Source organism: Siniperca chuatsi, linkage group LG4 (assembly GCF_020085105.1).
Source record: "Siniperca chuatsi isolate FFG_IHB_CAS linkage group LG4, ASM2008510v1, whole genome shotgun sequence".
NCBI lineage: Eukaryota > Metazoa > Chordata > Actinopteri > Centrarchiformes > Sinipercidae > Siniperca > Siniperca chuatsi.
Window position 1 is genome coordinate 4,182,004 of NC_058045.1, and position 17,175 is coordinate 4,199,178.

At 40.5% G+C, this 17,175-nt stretch overlaps 1 protein-coding gene across 15 annotated transcripts in view; it reads right to left on the reverse strand.

Annotated features, from left to right (window-relative positions):
* The window catches only part of LOC122874628 (unconventional myosin-IXAa-like), a 148,058-nt gene that overhangs the window by 9,634 nt on the left and 121,249 nt on the right, over positions 1–17,175 (reverse strand). For 6 of the 15 annotated variants that reach the window (XM_044192738.1, XM_044192733.1, XM_044192731.1 and 3 more), the window contains 20 exons: positions 16,883–16,963; positions 16,680–16,790; positions 15,710–15,832; positions 15,460–15,609; positions 13,459–13,760; positions 11,384–12,592; positions 10,759–10,843; positions 9,672–9,875; positions 7,991–8,088; positions 7,488–7,591; positions 6,993–7,213; positions 5,673–5,789; positions 5,210–5,398; positions 4,842–4,889; positions 4,633–4,744; positions 3,127–3,188; positions 2,101–2,293; positions 1,702–1,830; positions 1,487–1,592; positions 1,037–1,168 (listed from right to left, as the gene is read on the reverse strand). In XM_044192738.1, coding sequence (XP_044048673.1) covers positions 1,037–1,168; positions 1,487–1,592; positions 1,702–1,830; positions 2,101–2,293; positions 3,127–3,188; positions 4,633–4,744; positions 4,842–4,889; positions 5,210–5,398; positions 5,673–5,789; positions 6,993–7,213; positions 7,488–7,591; positions 7,991–8,088; positions 9,672–9,875; positions 10,759–10,843; positions 11,384–12,592; positions 13,459–13,760; positions 15,460–15,609; positions 15,710–15,832; positions 16,680–16,790; positions 16,883–16,963 — 3,776 coding nt within the window. The remainder of the gene's footprint in view (positions 1–1,036; positions 1,169–1,486; positions 1,593–1,701; positions 1,831–2,100; positions 2,294–3,126; positions 3,189–4,632; positions 4,745–4,841; positions 4,890–5,209; positions 5,399–5,672; positions 5,790–6,992; positions 7,214–7,487; positions 7,592–7,990; positions 8,089–9,671; positions 9,876–10,758; positions 10,844–11,383; positions 12,593–13,458; positions 13,761–15,459; positions 15,610–15,709; positions 15,833–16,679; positions 16,791–16,882; positions 16,964–17,175) is intronic. The other 9 variants (XM_044192746.1, XM_044192735.1, XM_044192747.1 and 6 more) reach the window with 6 other exon arrangements.

A 17,175-nucleotide genomic window follows, 5' to 3' on the forward strand; every position in this document is an offset into this window, starting at 1 on the left:
AGGAAGTCACTGTAGCATCACTGTAACATAACTTCCAAAAATTGCAAATTTAAACAATATATAAAACTTAATTACTTACCAATTCTTTGTAAATGTATTACATTGTTTTATTTAATATGTGTTAATATGTGTTTCAGAGTTAGTATTCGTGCAGAGTGAGTGGGAAGTTATTATGCTAACCTAACCAACGCTATTTGGTCATTTAGTCGAATGTTATTAGCGTAACGTGTTGAAATTTAAGGTAAATTGTGTTATTTTTGTGAAATAAAGATTTTTACACAGATTTGAGTGTGCAGATGTTTTTTTTTTCATTGAGTATGAAATATCATTTAATATCTTCCTTGTTCACGTCATTATTCAACAGCATTATTTAAGTCAGGTCAGATGTGTCAACCATATCACCTGTTTTACTCGTCATATATTATGCTTTGTCAGTAGGTTCAGCTAGCTACATCATTTACTCTACAACTAATCTTTATGAAAGAACTAGTTTGTCTGGTGCAACCTGTTTTAATTGCGCTCTGGCAGAAGAGCTGTGTTTAAAATTAAACAGAAAAATAAATAGATAAGGTTCAGACAGGTTGCTAATGCAAAACATTTCAAGGAGTCTGAAGTCTTTGCCTGTTCTCAAACTTTGTCCCTACAGGCCTCCATACATGCTTTCTGACTGACTGTCAGTCAATCAAAATCATGGCAAAAAGAGGCTCCTGTCCACTTCCCACAAAGTGGTAACATCAAAGCATCGAAACATTTCTTTTACCACTGCCTGGACAGTTAGATCTGGTTTAAACTTTTCATCATTCTCATGTTGCAACACACTCTGAGTGCGAGACCACCGATATGAAATAATGTAGGTAAATACAAAAACAACATACCTAAATCTATACAAAAATAGAATTAAAAACTAGAAAGTGAGACATTTCTATTCTATACACTATTTCGATCCATAAAACTTATTTTGTTTACAAGCCCTATTCGGTGAGCCAAAGAGTTAATTTGGCGAACAACAGTGGACAGCTGAGGACAGTGGACGTACGCGGTGGTCTTGCTGATGTCTTGGACGCTCTGCAGCGGGTCAATGGTGTCGGGGCAACGAAGGATGCAGGGAGCAAACACGATGGCGAGGGCGTTGGCTGACATCCTGTTAGTCTCCTCCTGCAGGGCAATCCTGAAACACACAACAATATAATCCAGTTAATCTTGATGTTGATCCTTACAGAGTAGCACACCAGTTCCCACCAAACACAACAGACAGGATGGCATGTGACCGAGACAGCTAATCTAGTGTGTCTGATAATCAGTAAGAAAAAAAAACAGAGAGAATCTGAAACCACCACTTCAAATATTAAAAAAGAAAGACTGCACAGACACTTTGCTCACAGGCAAAAAAACATTATTCAGATCTTATTTCAAAACCCAATTTTTAGACGCAGGCTGTCTTGCCTGAGGCTGTACAGCTGATGTTGATTATTATCTCATCACCCACCTGACCAGATGGAAGATGAGGCGCTCCAGTGTGCTGAGGTGTGTCCTGCTGAGCTGGTCGATCACCGAATACACCCCTTGGATCACCTCCCGCTTGTCTGGCTGACCTGAAAAGAAAACAAGCACACGCCATCAGACCAAGTAACATTTCACCTTCTGGAACTGACTCTCAGCTGGAGCAGCAAAAAGTGAAGAGTCTAATTATTATGAGCTTACCCATGGCCCTGAGGAACTCCTCGTACAGTTCAAAGGTCATGAGAGGGCTGGGAAGGTCACGAAGCCACTGTTTGAGAACGCTGGCAATAACGTGGATGTTGTAGTCATCCAGGTTCACGCTGCTCACATCTGGAACAGAGAGATACGTTCAGGAAAATCGACTTTCCTTCATCTTTCCCTTTTTGTGACTGTATATAGCATATTTAGAAGAAGAAGAAGATGCAGTAGTAGTAGTAGCTCCTTTAAACTTTCAAATATCATCACATTAGCCAACATTGCTTTCACAACAGAAGCACAAAATGAATGAAAAATGAACATTGGTTATATGAAAACAAAGATAAAAAGCTGATATGAAATTGAACATTTCCTGTTTTTCCTTGTTCTTAGGGTCAGTCTCACCTGTGTCCAGCCCCTGGCGGAGTTCTTTGATCTTATTGGTGGAGCCCGACTTCCTGTAGATCCCCTCTGTGTAGAGGCCGTGCATCTCGATGTAGTTGATGAGCTTCTCCACCAGCTGGGGCACAGTTCGCTCCTCGCTGGTCAGACGAGACAGCTCCACGCCATACTGCCGAGACGACAGCTCTGGATCGTACTTGTATACAAAAATACAAACACAGACACAAGCACAAAAAACACGTCACATTAAAGTGAGCCTACTGTATGAAACTTTTACTGTGTCCCTGTAACAATTACGGCATGATGATGAATGACTTGAATGAAGTAAGTAAACTCACTCAGTAATGTTCATTACACAGCAATATTTACTTAAATTCAAACATATGCTAACATTAGCCACAATTAGCAACTGCTCATACCAGACCAAGTGAGCCTGTGTGAGTGTACTGAATGGAGCAAGGGTGCGTTTTATTGCTCACAAATTCAACTTTCTTTTAATAAGATGACGTTTTATTTCTTCTTTCAGAAAGGTACATAGTCTCGCTTTAAAAAAGCAGAGTTTTAGGTACAAATGTATGTCTTTATCTAGAAGACCTGAAGGGTGAATATCAAACCAAGAAAAAGAAGAAAGTCTTGATAATTTTGATAAGTTGACAAAGCTTTTGTTTAAAAAAAAAAGAAGAAGCAGCAATTATGGTCCTTTTTCCACCAACGTTCTTAAAGTTTTGTTGTTTCTGAGTTTTTATTTTTAGGTTTACATCTTACATATATACCCAAAACAGAAGCAGAAAATGAAACAAATCTTGCAAAAATGTAGTGGCATACTATAATTTTTATTTATAAGTCAAGTGGGCAAAAATTGAATCATTGTTTTGATTAGTGATGATTAGTGATAATTAGTGAATTAAACTGATGTGCTATGATATCCATATCCATTGTTGTCTTTATGCATTTAACACCATTTTGATGTTACAGCATCCTCAAACAAGAAACCTTAAAATAATGGACAAAGAAAAAATCTCCTCCTACCTTTTTACTGCACTTGGTGGTCATCTTGGAGCAGCACTTCCTGTGGCAGGCGTAGCGGCACACTGCAGAGAACAGAACAACACAATCAGACTGATGGCACTTCTACAACCTCCGCACAACTGCAACAACAACTGCAGTCAGTCACAACCTCAAAGACTCGGGCAAACGGTGAGGCGGCAGAGAGTTTGGATGTGATGTCTGCTGCTCACTGAAAGTGCAGACAGAGCTTGTAACAAGATAGAAGATGGATTTATGAAAGGAGAGGGAGGTTTAATCGAATTTTTCTGACACTCAGGGAGGCAGGGCAAGTGTGTGAGTTTAGTGAGCATGACTGTGTAGTGTGTGTGTGTGTGTGTGTGTGTGTGTGTGAATAGAGTCGGGGGGTGGGTAATGTGCTGTGTGGGTGGGAATAAAAACTACACACATGAGCGTGAGTGCCTGTGGGTAAACGAGTTAGGAGAACATTAGGAACTGGTGATGGTGTGTATTTCTGTGTGTGTGTGTGTGTGTGTGTGTGTGTGTGTGTGTGTGTGTGTGTGCAGACTTGCAGATATTTACAGCCTTTTATGCTTTTATGGTGAATTGAAAAAATGCAAAACAAAAGGCAAATACATTTGTTATGTAAAAAGTAAAAATAAGACAAATACTTATGTCCACCAAAGTAAACGCCATTATTTACCATTAATTTAGTCGGGGGACATATAGAGCTGAGTCCTTCCAGGTTTGTTAATGTTGTTGCAATAAAGTAATGAACTTGAAATTTAGCTTTCACTACAGCTGAAACTTCAACCCCACCTAATGATTTCTTATTTGTAACTACAATGTGATTTACTAAAGAGAAACAGATATTTCATGACTTTCCCAGAGAATTATTCAACTTTGACTTTCACTGTCACTGTTAAACCTCATGATGTGTTGTCCCCGATCAATCAGAAAGTGAAAAGGATTTAAAACACAGGGGTGTTGTCCTTGTGTCCTTCTCTGTGTGTGTTGGCAGTTCCTCTTTTCTCATTAAAAAGTGAGTGAAACGTAGCAACCACAAAATAATTATCTGTGCGTTGTATTAATGTACAGTACTGTTTCTACCTGTCTGGCCTTAGTTATTAAGTCTAAAGTCCAGCTGCAATCTTGACAATTAATACTCATAATCAGTTATTTCTTGGTGAACTCTTTGTGTCACCAGAGAAGAGAGAAGTTAGATAAACCCACAGGCTGCAGTCATGTGCAGCATGACTATTGTCTTTGTTCTGTTTTTCCAGCGCTGATGATGCAGAATGACAGTTGCGAAAAATGCCCAATGAATGACTTGCCTGTCAGACTTCATGTTTACAGCTCTTGGCTGGTTAAGTCAGAGTGAATACGAGACACGGCAGAAGTAAAAAGCAACGATATATCATTTTTTCTTTGGTGCGGGACAATTGAACCAACATAGCGGTGTGAAAGCAGAACTAATTATCTAAGTTAAGCGCACGCGCGTGTGTGTGTGTTTTTGTGTCCAATCCTCACGTTTGCAGACACAGGCTCGGTCCATCATCCAGATGAGAGAGGAGCAGTACTCGCAATAGGTGGGGATACTGTACTGTGTGGACTTGAAGATGTGGCCGTTGTGTTCTTCCACCTGCAGGGGGCAGCAGAGCCACCAGTCAGCTCTGCTCAATTACGGCTTTTATTCCAAACACTTTGTTTCAGTAAGTGTCATCAAATTTACAACTCACAATGTCAGTTTCCTTCTTCCTCGATTTCTTGCGTTCACGTTTAGGAGCCTGGAAAGAGAGAAATCTGTTACCTTATGCATTTTGTGCGTTTCTTCTGAGTGCTGCACATGTAATGAATTCATATCTAAAATTGCCAAACTCTTATGCCAAAAAGCTCCGCAGAGGAACAATGGACCACGAATCTCTTGGGGAAATGATCAGACAGATTGTCCATGAAGGACAAATTTCATCTGCATCTGATGATAAACGGAATTACAATACTTTATATTATCATTACTTGGAATTTTATTGTGTAGTTGTTTATTTCCTGACAAGGAAATTTCCTGTAGTATCTTTTTATCCGTCCATCCAGTTTTTAACTTTCTTACCCTGCCGATAGTTCCCTCCATGGGCTTAAACTCGGTCATAAACTCGTCCAGGAAGACCTTAAAGGTGTTGACCCACACCTTCACCGGCGATTCACTCCAGTCCCTCTGCTGCAGACGCATGGACTTCTCCAGGATGTGCTCGAACAGGGCGTAGAGATCCTTGTAACGGATACTCTTCCCATCATCCATCTGGTGGTGAGGGCAAAGGAAAGGAAAGCAACGGCAAATTAATTCTCCTACAGTTTGCATGAAATTCATCAAAACATCAGTAAACATTTACATTCAAGAGTTCTTTTCAAGTTTAGAATATTTGGGTTTTACACTTCATTTTAGTCCACTTAGATGCAAGATGAGAAGAGATTTGGTGCCATCTCAACCTTCCTGAGGCAGAGCTGAACAGAGATCCTATGGTGCTTCGAGCAGCTGAGGACAATCAAAAGAGAAAAGAGCAGCGAGGACTCACCGCCAGGGCGGTGGAGTAGGAGTTGAAGATGTTGATCCTGAACTCCTTCAATGCTTTCTTGAAGACGACATCCACCATGGTGTCCTTCTTACCATCTTCAGAATCCAGGTCAGCGATCTGGAGGGACAAATGCTTTTCAAGTAAACAGCTCAGCTCAACAACTCAAGTCAACAAGTGATGAAACGTAAATAAAACAGCTGAAAAAGGTCATGCTCAGCTCCGCTGCTGTTTACTGAGACAACTCGATGTTACCATGTCACGTGGAATGAAACGTTTTCTTTAAAAAGTGGACGCTGCACTGTAATACTCAATAGCTTCAAAATAGGGTGTAAATGCATCTTCTTAAGCAATTTTAGCACACAAATATACACAATATGAAGGTAACATACTATTTTGAATGTGATCACAGCACCATCATACCCATAAGTCCTGGGGAGAACCCTGGAGTCTGTCTAATTGCATGTGTGTGTCTGCGGTAATTTAGAAGTAGTAGTAGTTTAAGACTTTTAAAATACATATTTAAAAAAAAGAATGACATTTGTGAACGACTTCTATAACCAAGGTCTGGACATCTGAGACATTCTCTGATTTTGTTATAGCACCCAAAGGTTCCCCTGATTTCCTGACAAGAAAAACATATTTTCACACTTATCTCTTGTAGTATCTAACCGCGCAGCTCATTTTGTTTTCATTTGTCCACCACAGTACAACAGAGGTGAAAGGGTGTTTTGTTTTTTGGAGCTCACAGCGTTGAAAATTCCATTAAAGAAATGTTTTACCAGCAACGTGTCTTGCCAGAAACAGTTAATCTGAATCATCCGCAGACCTCACTGTAAAATGTTTAATTTAATTAACTACTTTCTATCAAAGAAATAGTCCCTGTGATAACTGATGAGGTCTCTGTCTTTGGAGCAAGATGCTGCTGTTTAATTTTTTAAAATTATTTTATCAATGCTGTGAGCTTGGCAAACACAATTCTATTAACCTCAATTGTATTGGGATGGCGGTGGAAATCTCACAGACAGATATCTCCAGAGCTGGACGAATTAAAACCATCTAATTTGGGGGAACTGACCCTTTACAAGATTGTAGCTCTAGCAAGATCAGGGAGTGTACCTTTCAACTACGATTTCAAGACTATTTTGAACCTTGAGTTATTATGATGTAACACTTTTACAGGACCTGCAGACACATGACACATATACATGCAATAATTATATGGACAACAGTGCCTTTGGAGAAACCACACAAACATAATGGGCCAGGTAAAACTCACTATACTGTGTGTGTGTGTGAATGGGTTCAGGTTTGCCCTCTTACCTTCTTCATGAGGAAGTCGTTCATGCTGCGGTAGTCGTGGGCCGAGGTGAGGATGTGCAGTGAGTCGTTTTGCCACTGGGTGGGTTCCAGAGCGATGCTGCTGATCTTCACACTGCGACGCCTTCTCATCTTAGGAGATGGCTCCTTGTTTTCCTTACTGTCCCTGACCCCCTGAGAAGGAGCTGCCTCCAAATCTGGACTGTGAGGAGGAGAGGGGCCTTCTGGGAGGATGGACACAAAGATGGAGAAAGAGGTGGAGGGACGTAGAGAGACGGTGGATTACTAAAATGATTTGTGTTCAAAAATCTTCATAAAAACTTCTTTTACCGTATTAATATAATATTGTACTGTGCTACTTTTCTGTTTCTCATCATGACCTCTGACCTCCTTGTGTATTGTGTGTATTTGTGTGCACTGTACATGTGTGTGTCTGTAAATCTACACTCAAAGACCTAAAGACAGCACTATTTGTGTCTAAGGTGATTTTGTTTCTACCTTGTGTCTCTCCAGCTTCGCTCCTGCTGGCCTGCTTCTCTCTTGACAGTTTCTTCTCGCCATGCTTCGTCTTACTCCAGAATCTCATCTTTCCTCTCATCCTGCTAAATCACAAATACAATTGATTCATTTAAGATCAATTATTTTAGGAGTACACAAATAGGCGCCAAAAAAAAAAAGAGGGAAAATCATGGGAAAAAAATTGATTAAATGACAATTAAAACATATCATGTGCTCTCAGTTATTTAAGTGCATCTCTGTCACACTGCAGTAAAATAAACCTACTAAACCACCAAAGACGCAACACACAAGGTGAGTCAGTGTTTTTATGAATGTATTGAAGTCTTTTAAAATTATACAACCAAAATATGTACGCAAAATGTTTTATTATTTTCACATTTCCCCAACAAACAGACACTCTCACTCAAAGAGACTGAAGTTATGAGGAGCAGGAGGACTTTCTGTGTAAAAAGATGTAATTAGGGACTCTCTAGTGATCTTACCTTCCATCCTGACTGGAGGTTTTCCTGAGGACCTCTACCTTGCCCAGGTCTCCTGATGACATGGTCTTATGGATCTTCTTCTGGTCTTTGTGAGATGGCTGAAGAGCAGAAAATAAATAATATATTAACATTTATTAACAACTGCTGACCAGGTTCTGGCAGGTTTAAAACTCGTCCAGGATTCTGTGGTTTTTGGTGACCGTCTCCAGGCGCTCGGTTTCCTGTCTAACACAGGTTGGTTCCTCTATGTTGACTATTGGGAGACATTCCTTATGGACAGAAATACTATGTTATGGAGCAATATGTTAATAGAATTTGTTCTACAACATAGAGGCTATAATGTATAATTGTAAATCAAGTAAGTCACTACATAATGAGGTCAATTACTTAGTATTTACAGTATCTAGTATTTATCTTCTGGTTCTAGTGATGCTACTAAATGTACTGATATAATAAATCTATTGAATCTGAAGAGATTGAGTGAAATCAGCAATATCACAGAAAATAATGCTGATATTGAGATATTCAGATATTGAGAGAGAAATAGAAGGCATGCTTATAAGATCCTATTAGAAAGTGATGTTGTTAGTTAGAAGCTACTCGGCTCGACGTTTTAACGAGTCCAGCATGCAGGAGCAGCAGTCGGCGTGCAGCGCAACACGAGGTGTGTTGAAATATGAGTGGAGTGGAGCTCTTCAGTCAGTCCTTACTGTGAAAATATCTGTTTGTTGTTGTTAAATTAGAAGTAGATGCAGGGATACTTTGATACATTCGTATTTTGAGTTTTAACCTTTTATTTTTCCCTTAAGACAACTGCCACTCTGTGGGAAGTTTTCATCTTCACCTGTTTGTAAGTAACATTCCCAGTTAAATTTGATAAGGGTGCCAACAGCAAACTAATAATTTGAGGCTGTAGTTTGCTTTCAATGATGCCTTATATACTAACAAAATAGAAATCAGCTTCACCTAACAAATACCTTTCCTTCAGAACTAGCGCTGAAGCAATTAGTCGATTCGATTATCGCCAACAGTTCTGACAGTTGATTAATCATTTAGGTTCACCAAAAATGCGACAAAAAGTGAGGTCTGTTTCTTTTTTTTGTTTCATATCATCGTAAATTGAAAATCTTTGGGCTGTTGGTTGGACAAAAACAAGCATTTTGAAAACATTTTTCACTATTTATTTCACATCTTAAACAAACAATTGAGTAATTATTTGAAAAAATTATTTAAAAATTAATATATAATGAAAATAATTGTTAGTTGCAGTCCTACTTACAACGTGGCATGTGCTTACTGAAGGAAAAATACAAGATTAAACTCAGAAATGTTGAAGTATCCCGTGATAAAGACACAGCTTAGATAGCTCATCTTGGGCTGAGTTTCAAACCAACAGCCACCAGAGCGACTTGCAAGGCCATTCACTACAGACGAGCCACAGTGATGTCTGTTTGAGTGAAGTGGAGAAACGGTTTGGTCAGACTGTAGCTCAGTAGCCAAACAGTCCAACAGTAGTTCAGTAGTGAACAGTATGACGAAAGTGGGGTTAGCAGTGTTAAAAGGCTCCTCCCCTGCCGCCTGGCCAGGTCCACCTGAGAGGAAGGTGGAGGGGAGGCCTGAGTGGACAGGAAACTGTTGATTGCTTGGAGGCCACGGGACCTCCAGAGATCCGGTAGTTTACCATCTCGGAATCACTGTGACAGTCAGCCTCGGGGTGGGCGTGTGGGGGATTCAGGGAGGGGGGCAACGTGTGGGAGTGGGCAGGGATGTAGTATTCATCGTCGTCGTCCGACTGGGTCGCCCCCTCAGAGTTACAGCGGGTGAGGAAGTCGGAGCGCGTCCGGGACATTCGCGCTTTCTTTTTGGGGCCGGGGCGGCCCACCTGCTTCCAGGCAACCACAGGAACATCAAGTCAGCTGCTAATGTGTGTGTGTGTGTGTGTGTGTGTGTGTGTTTATGTGTGAATATGCATGAGATCTTGGAAGTGACTTAATGTGCACACGACTGTGAATCTAGTGAAAATTAAATGCAGCAAACCTTAGCTGACCCCTAATACATCTTTTATGAGTTAAATTCTTAGCAAAAATGACAAAAAGTAGATACAGATACTCAACTGAACAACACTTGCAAATAAATCTTTGTAAGCATATGTGAATACATATTAACTACATATAGTGTAGTTCATAAAACTTTATTTTCTTTGTGAGAAAATGGCTAATCTTCAGCACTTGGAGACAAGGCTGTTCAAATGTCTGCACAGGGTTAGTTGTATATTACTACAGGTCTATTTTCATATCTATCAGCTGTACATAATAGCTGTATATGTGCTTCTTTATTCTGTACAAATCTGTTATGTAAATCTGCTGTCTGTCTTTGCTGGTTTGTAAGCTGATTTTCTGTATATTTGTAAGCACAATGAGAGTTACTGAGAAACCACTTCAGTCAAAATCCTTGTATGTGTGAGCATTCGTGGCCAATTAAAGTGAGTCTGATTAATCTGAGGTATTAACATGTGGAATTTTTCAGTAGATACAATATACAGTATATTAGAGTTGGTAAAAAATATAATAATTCCAAAGGAGAAATATAAACTTTTTTAAGTTTTACAATCAGAAATATGCTCTCAACTTAAAATCACTCATGATTAATTGCAACGAGATTAGTCTGCACACATCAACAGACCACTGTATAAGAAATAAACGATGTGCATGTGATGTGTGAAGGAGCTCGTGGGTGTGTTCATATTTGTGTGTGTGTGTGTGTCCTACCTCTCTGTTTCTGGATCCAGCAGATTTGGAGTCGTCTCTGTACATGGCCAGAGATCTTTCCTGGTTCACCAAATCCTTATCTGACCTGCAACACAAAACCAGACATTGAAAGTTTTACAAAAGGCCCAAATCTACTTTTACACTCAACTGTTGCTTCTGCAGAAAGATCTGATGACTCCAGTTGTGGCAGATAGTCATGTTTTTACTCTAACTGACAGTCTACATGGTCCTTTGTAGGAGGGAAAGTTTGTGCAAATGACAACTATTCAAAACATCTTAAAACATCAAACGTCACCAGCCTTAAAGCAATGCTGCTACAGTTAGGGTAAGTGCTTTTAATCTTTACAATATATCACATTCGCATATGTATAATTCTCTTATCCTGGATTTTCTGATTCATTCTTTATCTATAAAAGTCTTAACTGTAACTGTATGGTGTTTTACAGAATTTATATTTCAGCTATAGAAAGAACTTAATTAAACAGCCACAATGTATTTTGAGATGTTACAAAAGCAGATTTGGCACACTATGTAAACAGTGATACTAATAAACAAAAAATCACAAAGGTGGGAATGTGGCTTCTCTAACCTGCAGTCATATCCTTCAGTATAATGGCTCACTTACTTGGAGAAGGGTAGCTTGCGTCTGGGTGGGGAGAACACAGTGTTGGACGGTTTCTCCACCATGTTCACAATCACAGTCTGGGCTGAGCTCTTCTTCTGAGCTTTTGGAGGTTTGGTGTCCAGGACCGGGCTGGGAGCCTCCTGTGCAGGCCGGATCGCCTTCCTCTCCTGTTGACTGGGGAGAACAGCGGGAACACTGGCGTTTGGCTCCAGGACGATGTGGATGTCCACCTCTGAGGAGCAAATACCTGGCAATTCTTGACTTGATCCATGGGCGTTTGAAGACTTGTCCTCCCCGAATACGTCTCTTTTGGTCCGGGTAGCAATTCCATGAGGCTGTTCCATCTCTGATACTACTTCCAAGACTGAAACAGGGGTAATTTGGGAACCGGATGATGCTGCTCCTGTTTCAGAAGCTCCTTCTAGGGTTTGGGCTGCCAGCAGCTCCCCTTCCTCCACAGGGCTCTCCTTCTGCATACTGATCAACACCACTACAGGCCTTCGAGACGTGGACTCCCTCCTCTCTTTGTAAGATTTGCTGGGGCTTTCGAATTTTGGTTCATGAACTGGACTTTGGTCAGAAGCAATATAAAATTTTGCCCTTGGACCCGCCGCCTTGTTTGGCGGCTCCATCACAGGCTTTTCATTAAAGTTTGAATCTCTTAGCCCCTCATGTAGTTGAATATCCAGTGCTTGGGGATGTTCTTGAGGTGCAGTCGACTGGGAACCAAAACCTCCAGAGGCTTCAGTCTCCATGTCTTCCACACTTAGCAGTTCAAAACTTCCTTGACTAGCTGGAGATCCCCGGGGTGAATATCTGTGATGGTCTTCCAGCTGACAGGTGCTGCTGTCTGGGAGCGAGTCTTCTTGCACAGGACCTCCCCCACTGGTGGTTCGGACCTTGAGAAGCTCTAAGCTGAACTGAGCCTGCTCCAGCTCTCTCATTCGCCTGCTCTCTCGTTTTGACCGGTTCTTATTGCTCGTCTCATCCATGCTCCTACTTCGCTCCGAGTCCTCTTCCTTTTCTATCTCTCCCACGTCTAACAGAACCGGTTTAGAGTCTTCAGAAAGTTCTCCAGAGATATCCTGGACATAACCGTCCTGTCCTGATGAGGGGACGTCCTCCATGGTTCCTGCATCCATCTCTGCTGGTGGACTCTGTTGTCTACTGAGTCGCTGTCTTTCATGCTGCTCCTTCACTTCACTGAACCTAAAGACATTATCAGTGAACAATGCAATTGTGTAATTAACAACTGACTCCATCCAAAGCAGGCAGAAAACAGAATATTATACACATCAACACAATTTTACATTAAGCACTGCAAATATATGCCCACCATTTTTGGTTTCTACAGATTTTCACTTAAACCTACAATAATAGATTTTCTGGCCACTTGGGTGCAGTGGAAACAACTGTGAACACAACACTGACATATCATCTTAAGTTTATATGGTGAACTTGTTAGCAAACAGTTGCTTATTTACACATGAAGATACCGATTGACATAGCATTCATTTTGAGTCGTGTTTCTGGTCAGCTGATATAAGTCCAATATTCGCTCTCTTTTAGCTTTGTTATTGGTCACGACCAACTCCTGAGGGAAATATCTGGCTCTTTAGCTGCTAAACGCTCCACTATGTTCACCAGCTATTTGCTAACTTTGTCTGTCTGCTGTTTGGTGCTGAGCAGGTAGTGTACAGATGGTTTTTAGAGCTTTTTCACTGACAACAGCTGCCTGCTGTGGCTGAAATGCGAGGCTGTGAGAGTGGTGAGAGTGAACCAAAACAGTAAAGTCTGTTTAGGAAAACCAAAACAATGAGCTGAAAGATGCTAAAACACTCAATAGAGCTGAGGGAAACTGCAGAGTCAGGTGATAATTTTCTGTGGGTTCATCACTTTGAGCGACTCCTTCTGCATAAAAGGCTGGACCGAAATATTGAGTCTGTAATAAACTACCACTTATTATAACTAAAGTTGTTGCAGATAAATTATTTTAAATTTAAAATAAAAGTGACTCATCCTCTACTCAAACTTCCCAGCACACACACACCCACTCATGCTACTCTTTCATTCACCTGAGTCGAGCCAGGTATCCCCTGCCCATCGCCTGTAGCTGCGTCACAGTCCTGTACGTCCGACAGTAGCGGTTCCTCTCCCTGAATCCTCTCCACGCTGTTTGAACCGTTACAGCTGCCAAAGATCTTCGACGACAGCAATTTCTCCAGCTCCTCTGTATGACGATGGCAGAGTCCCGCCACTGCAGGAACCTCCTGCGCTCCCTGTAGCTCCTCCAGGCCGCCTGCAGACACACCGCCGCCTCCTCCTCATCACTCGAGTCGATGGTGAACTCTTTGAGGAGGCAGCATCGCCACCATTGCTGCAGAAAAACAGAAAAGGAAAGGGAAAATGTGTTGAAACTTTTGAATTAAATGGAGGTGAAAATACAGGCTGCTAGTAGATAAAAGTAGTTTTCACATTTTCACCTGGATGGAGTAATGAGTAGATTTCCAGTAAGACCAATCATTCTTGCTTTTCTATTGATATTATTTAAAAAGCTTAGGTTTTAATTCCCCTTTCAGACCCTATAAAAAGATCTCACATCGTGCTGGGTTGGCCTGAAACCTACTTTAGGTAGGCACCAAATAAGTAACTAAAGTTTGTGGAATTTGACATTTTTGTTATTCATGGCATGCTACAGTGTGTCAGGACAATGTGATACAGTATGACGGACCTATCTGGCACCTGCATCTGGCAGACATCACTGGAATTTTTAACAAATTCAAACAGGCAGAAAACACCTTGCATTATTTTGATCAGACCCTGGAATAACTTCATTTTCTTCTGATTCAAAAATGTGTTAAATGTCAGATTGTATTCTTGTCATGTGCAAAAGTCAAGGAACTTTATCAGCAACATACTGAAAAAAATGACCTTAATGATCGTTTCTGACTAACTTTCCTAATTAAACACATACTGCATCTCTGTGAAATTTCAGATACCCACTTATTAGACCTCAAATAAATTGAAGCTCAAATAGCAGTTTACAGTATATGTTAATGCTTTTATTAAATTCTTCTTCTCATGAATGTTATATAAATTCATTGGCTCCTGCTCAGTGTTTCACTGTTTCTGGACTGAGTGGGTTTGTTTTCTTTCAGCCTGACAAAGATTTAGACAGCTCCCCTCTGAGGGCTCTTCCAGAAAAAACATACCGACAGTGGGCTGAATGCAGTGTTTTCTTCCTCTGTCAGTCCTTTCACTGCTTGTTTTCTTTTATTCTCTCTCTCTCTCTCTCTCTCTCTCTTTCTTTCTCTTTCTCTCTCAGAGAGGTAACAGTGTGGGTCTGTAATCTAACAACATATCTCTTCTTTTCCTTTCCTAAAATCACTGATTCAAAAATCAAAGTGAATAAAGACCCTTTTTTGAGTTACAAGCTTGATTTGATTTGCATTAACTGACTCTGCTCTAAATACTTAAATATCCAGTTAGGATAGCCCTTAAAAGAGTAACTTGACACAGGCTGAAGAACAGATTTTTTGCTGTCCTCTCTGGTTAGAAAGTTTCATGCCTGTTTCACATCTAACCACCCATCACTGATGGGTGTGGTTGATAAGTTACTCAGTTTTTAATATTTTCATGTTGTTCTGATATGTTTCAAATGGTAGAAATCTCATTTTGGAATGAAAGCCAATCCCTCGAGAAAACAAACAGATACTTAATATTACAGAGTGATGATGAATGCTTATGATCTCTAATAGAGAGACTATATTTAGAAAACCCTGTTCCTTGTATATCAGTAGTAAATGCACCACTATTAATCACCTAATGCTTAAACAGTCTAAGGCTAAGTAGCCTTAATGGCCTACGGAAACCCCTCCTGAAATGTTGGGAGGAAGAAAGTCTGCTGTGCATGATTGTTAAATTGATTCATGATGCACTTACAGCAATAGCTTTATAGTTAATCAGAATATGAAATATTGTTTCAACTCCATGAACGAGACCACGGGAACAAGGATGTAGAACTGCTGAACCACTTCCTAGGCTGAAACCCTTTTCTTCCCACTACAGCATCTCACCTGGATGACACAGGTGGCTCGCCTCATGCTAACAAAGTGCTTCCTCTCCAGTACGGCCCTGAAGCGGCGCTGCAGTGTGATGATTCGCCGCAGGACTTCCTGGTGGAGGAGGGTCTGAAGCCGCTGACGCTCCACCTCCCGCAGGAACACCTACATCATACGGGAACATTTAAATAAGCATAGTGCTGCAGTCGAACAGATAAGATGGTACACTAAAGAAAACAGATGAACTGGTTTCTAGAATCCGTACCATCGTGTTGCCCACTTGATACCCAGCAGGAGGCAGGTGGACCCGTCTGAAAAACTCCCTGATGCCTGACTTGGTTGGGCTCGTGTCTCGAGGCAGCAGCACATGAAAGTGGTGCACAAAGTCCTGCAACATTCAATTCAATTCAATTTTATTTATTTTTTAAGCGCCAATTCATAACAGAAGTTATCTGTTATCTGTAACTTTTCCTACAGAGCAGGTCTAGACCGTACTCTTTATAATATTAATTACAGAGACCCAACAATTCCCACCATGAGCAAGCACTTGGCGACAGTGGCAAGGAAAAACATTAAGAGGCCATGTTAGGTTGCGAGAGAGAGAGAGAGAGAGAGAGAGAGCGAGAGAGAGCATAACATAACATGGTGTACGTGTGGTCAATAAACCAGTATAAGATACAGTGAGGCTTCAGGGTAGTAGTAGGCAATTACTGTTGAATTAAAGTTTCCCTCGAAAATGCCTGAATTTCCCCACTGGGGATCAATAAAGCCTTGCCTTATCTTAAAAATAGAATATTACTAAACATCTCATTATAAGAAAGCCTGCTCATTTCAAAATAAAAATGACAGTAAATGAACTGTATTCCTAATAGACTAATAATTCATTCATCTAGTCATAATTGTGACTTCAATGGTTTGCAGTGCACAAATGCACCCAAGAATACACATAAACATACAGCTACAAAAAACTAAACAAAGACAGGCAATCATAAACATATATGCATGAGACAACAAAGCAACAATAAAATTACCATTAAAACATGTAAATAAAAATAGATTAAATAAAAAACAGTATTTTTAAGCAAACTACTGTATTATTTTCATCAGCCACCTTTTTTTTTTTCTAACCATCTCTATGACTGCACAATGAACTCACCGCCCAATGCTACAAATAAATAATATTGTAACACTAACATGTCTTTGACTTAGACGGTCCTGTAGAAGCAGAGGATTACCTGGAAGGTGTACTTGATGCTGTATCCTGATTGTCGGATCCGGACGGTTTCCAGCATACCTGTGTATCTGAGCTGTCTGAGCACCAGGCTGTCACTGAAACGCAATGGCAGCTGAGCGAGAGAGAGAGAAAGGGTAAATAAAATGAAGTCAGTGATTAAGAGAAGCCGTATTTAAGAGATGACTCTTCTGCAGCAGAAATTACCTTCTCAGCGTTGGAGCGAATACACTTGACAAAGTACGGCTCTGATTGATCAAGAGTCTCCATCAGCTTATTGAGGGACGCCTGCAAAGACAAACACAAACCAATGACATCACATCCTCATCCAATGTAAAGAAAAATGACACTTTTATGTTACAAATGTGACTGCATTTCTGATTCCTGACTTAATACTTTATTGCCATTTCAGTATAGTTGATATGAATTTGTATAAAGTAACAGCTCATTTCCTGATATATGTCTTTATTCAGGCCACAATATGTATTATATGTATAAGT